General features: G+C 45.0%; 1 protein-coding gene across 1 annotated transcript; it reads right to left on the bottom strand.

Annotated features, from left to right (window-relative positions):
• Positions 1 to 919: 919 nt before the first annotated feature.
• ackr5 (atypical chemokine receptor 5) lies at positions 920 to 2,014 on the bottom strand (the record flags this gene model as incomplete). Its single annotated transcript, XM_079226515.1, has 1 exon — positions 920 to 2,014. One exon carries the CDS (start codon positions 2,012 to 2,014, stop codon positions 920 to 922), a length of 1,095 nt encoding a protein of 364 aa, XP_079082641.1.
• Positions 2,015 to 2,598: the final 584 nt, after the last annotated feature.

The raw sequence follows: 2,598 nt of genomic DNA, 5'->3' as shown, positions 1-2,598 counted from the left end.
CAAAGTCCATCCATCATCAGAATTTTAATGATGAACTTGCAGAAATCTGCGTCGCATTGTGAACCTTCTGCTTCCGGGGGCGCGTGACCTTTGCCCTCTTTAAAGCCTGGTCTCTTCCTGCTATTGTGCCATCTGTGGACTGACACCCTTTTTCCTTTTATTCTGCCTTCTTATCATTTCAACAGTTGATCGTGACGCATTCCAGATGACAGAAATGGAAGTGAATGTAATAAAGTCTGCGAGAAGGGAGATAGCAACGTGCAAGAACAGCAAAAGTGTCTCAGTAGAATAAACACGTCCCCAAGTTTGTTTATTGCTCGTCTCTGCATTAAAGAGAAAAAACTCTCCTGCAGCTTAAATGGATACAAATAGTGTTTTGATGGCGTTTTATTGCATTTAAACCGCATTACATCACATGTAGAAAACAGCAGCATCTAAGAAGAGATAATTAAGCAATAAGTGATATGAATTATGATTTATCTGTTCAATTTGTAATGAAGGGAGACATTTTAGATATTTATGTGGTTATGATGATTGTTCTTATCCGGCACTGGACCGGCAGCAGATTTGTGGTGCTGGTTTGGTACTATTCTCTTTATGTGCCATCAGATTATAAAGGTTGGCATTTCTGTGGGCATTGAGCAGCTTCGAGGGAAAAAAAAGAAAAGAAACACACCAAACATTTTGTGCCATCCTCTGTTTAAAACTGCGATCAGACATTGGATTAAAAAAAATGAAGTGGATTATGAGTGGAAAGTGTCTGTGAGCCCATCAGTAGCATAACAAATAGCACGAAGAGTCTACTACCAGAATGAGATGATACGCTGTACAATCTATGCATTTGGTATTCTAAAGCACAAAGACTGGATTGACTTCTGACGTCTCACTTTTTTATCATCTCAGCTCCTTTTTTTTATATTTATCCAATATCAGAATGGCTGGTGCTGGCGTTACTTAACTTGCGTTGCTTCCCCAGGTCTAACCCGCCTCCATTGGGAGCGTTGGGCCGGGGCTCTGCTCCCACCTGTTCCACGGGAGCCTCTCTGGGTATGTAGTCCACCACAGTGTTGATCAGGTTGCTGCGGAAGCTCTTGCTGAGGAAGTTGTAGAGGATGGGGTTGGCGACGCAGTGGAACAGAGACAAGCTCTGCACCACGTTGTACGAGAAGTAGAGGATGTTTACTGTGTTGCAGCTGAAGATGAACGGTTCGATGTCATCTATGATCATCAGGAACATGATCAGGTGGTAGGGCAGCCAGCACATGACAAACACCAGGGAGTACACGTGCACCAACCACACGTCCCGACGGCCCTGCACATCCGGCGCTGTTCGAACTGCGCGAGCGATCAGCATGTTACAGGTGATGATGACGGCAGCAGGGCCCAGGAACTGGAAAATCAGGCAAAGGAAAGACACAGAGACGAACCATTCGGTGTAGTTCTGCTCAGGCAGCATGTAACAGCCCGGGTCATCCATCTCTAGAAGATCTACGTGGATATTCTCCATCAGAGCGAGGAACAAGGAGAGCAACCACAGGCCTCCACAGAGCACCCAGCGGCGCCGGCCCACCACAGGGAAGAAGCCCGGAAACGAAGGTCTCGTCAGGGACAGATAGCGCTCCAGGGTCATGAAGGCCAGGAAGAAGGAGCTGCTGTAGAAGTTGACCACAGAGATGAGGTTGGTGACCTTGCAGAGGAAGCGTCCCCACAGCCAAACCCTGTCCATGGTCACTTCCATCATGAAGAAAGGCAGGGTAACGATCACCATCAGGTCCGACAGGCTCATGTTGATGATGCAGAAGAGAACCGCGTTGGCGGAGTGGCGTCGGCGCCAGTTGACCCAGATGACCAGCCCGTTCTCCAGCAGGCCCACCGTGAAGATGAAAAGGTAGATCAGGAAGAGGGCGATGCGTCGATAGTCTCCAGCATCATCCAGATCGAGGGTGCAATCATAGATATGCCATTCTGTGCTATTAAGGAAGTCCAGCGAGAGGTTGTGCTCGTTGCCGCTCATGGTCTGGGGTAAAAAACAGAGAAACGGTTTCAGATTTACTTGGGGTTAATCTGATTATGTTTTCAGACGTTACATAACAGAAGCACAGGAAGAGGAGGGTGGCAGACTTCCTGAGTTGAAATATTTCTCAAATAAGTTTGAGAGGTGGATACTAAAACCACAACAGATTATTAGAAAGCAACAACATGGATTTCCAAAGGTATACATGTCTCACTTTGATAGGGCTGTGAGTGCATGTTTGGCTTTGTTTATGATTAAAGTTATATGCTGATAGCTTAAGAAGTGATAAGTAAAACCTTTAAGTCAATCTTGAAGTAAACTGAATGCCAATACTGGGAGGTTTAAATGTGTGTGATGTGATCTCTTTTGTTTGATCCGTCTAGCTGCAGCATTTTGGATAACTAGAAGGCGTGAACATACTTTATTGTTTCGGCAGGTAAAGAAAGAGTGAATTATAAAAGTTCATTATTGAGAACAAACAAACATGTTCGAAGAACAATTCGAAGTTGATAAAAACAGGAAGTTGATGATCGGAAGTTAAATTGGAAGAAGGTAACTCCTAAATTTGTAAAGATTATGTAATG

Source organism: Taurulus bubalis (assembly GCF_910589615.1).
Source record: "Taurulus bubalis genome assembly, chromosome: 11".
Classification (NCBI taxonomy): Eukaryota; Metazoa; Chordata; class Actinopteri; order Perciformes; family Cottidae; genus Taurulus; species Taurulus bubalis.
This window is presented reverse-complemented; position numbering and strand designations above follow the sequence as displayed.